This window comes from Seriola lalandi, unplaced genomic scaffold (genome assembly GCF_002814215.2).
Source record: "Seriola lalandi dorsalis isolate HSWRI2012SDOR001 ecotype SW California unplaced genomic scaffold, Sedor1 jcf7180002047015, whole genome shotgun sequence".
Classification (NCBI taxonomy): domain Eukaryota; kingdom Metazoa; phylum Chordata; class Actinopteri; order Carangiformes; family Carangidae; genus Seriola; species Seriola lalandi.
The window spans coordinates 1-930 of NW_019517578.1; the positions used below are offsets into that span (position 1 = coordinate 1).

Genomic DNA, 930 nt, shown 5'->3' on the forward strand with positions numbered 1-930 from the left:
TCCATAATTTTATTTTTGTAACTTCTATACTGTTTTTGTTCTTTTTAATAACGTGCAGAACAACTCAGAGTGTGTTCCATTTGAAGAGGGACTCACTGAGCCACAGGAAGAAGAAGAGCCAAAATCTCTGCTGGAGGTAAGTGACACCGAAGACGTTACTGATTATAAACAGATGTTTTGGGTTTTTTTTTTTTATTGCCAGTGGTCAAGAGAGCTCTCATTGTATGTTATACCAATGTTTACAATCATCAGATGCATCGAGATAAGATGATGAAAGACAAGAAGAAGAAAAAGAAGAGCAAAAAGAATAAGAAGCGCGGCTCCGACAGCAGTGACTCAGAGGATGAGGAGAAGAAGAAGGAGAAGCTGAAGAAGGTAAAAATGCTTTTGTTTTTAAATTGCAGACTGTGTTCACTTGTGTGTATCTTTGGTTTGGCTCATTTCTGTGACTGACCTCCAACCTTTTTGTTCCTCCCAGGCCCTTGATGCAGAGGATAAACGGGTGAAGCACATAGAAGCAATAATGCAGTTGGATGAGAGGAAGAGGCCATACAGCAGCCTGCAGGAAGTGAAGGCACCCACCGAGGAGGAGATGGAGGCCTTCCGCATGAAGCGCTGCCGGCCAGATGATCCCATGGCTTCCTTCCTGGGACAGTGACCTCCTCCTATCTCTGCTGACTCCCTTAAACTCTCCCCATGGACTTTACCAGAGCAGTTGTTCGGTGAAAAAAATGTCTAAGAAAACTCGACTTTCTCTTATAAACTTGGAACAGGAGCCTGTTGTTCAGTTGCAAATGCTACAGAAACTGTGTGCAGTGTTAATTTCATTTTGCAAATGATTGCACACTACCAGTTAACTTACCACAGGACAATAATGATGTGTGCTTTAGTTTGTATTTACCCATTTTCACTGAAAGAAAAATGTAAAAA

General features: G+C 41.7%; 1 protein-coding gene across 1 annotated transcript; it reads left to right on the plus strand.

The window, feature by feature from the left end:
* Positions 1-49: 49 nt before the first annotated feature.
* Positions 50-717, plus strand: LOC111648763 (pre-mRNA-splicing factor SLU7-like). Its single transcript, XM_023398500.2, has 3 exons — positions 50-136; positions 253-375; positions 479-717. Exons 2-3 carry the CDS (start codon positions 253-255, stop codon positions 656-658), a joined length of 303 nt encoding a protein of 100 aa, XP_023254268.2. The 5' UTR covers positions 50-136; the 3' UTR covers positions 659-717.
* Positions 718-930: the final 213 nt, after the last annotated feature.

Bases quoted from the DNA above. Each gene is read 5' to 3' on its own strand.
- LOC111648763 (XM_023398500.2), top strand. From the start codon at position 253: ATGCATCGAGATAAGATGATGAAAGACAAGAAGAAGAAAAAGAAGAGC. The intron at 376-478 runs GTAAAAATGCTT...TGTTCCTCCCAG, and splicing joins AGAAGGAGAAGCTGAAGAAG to GCCCTTGATGCAGAGGATAA.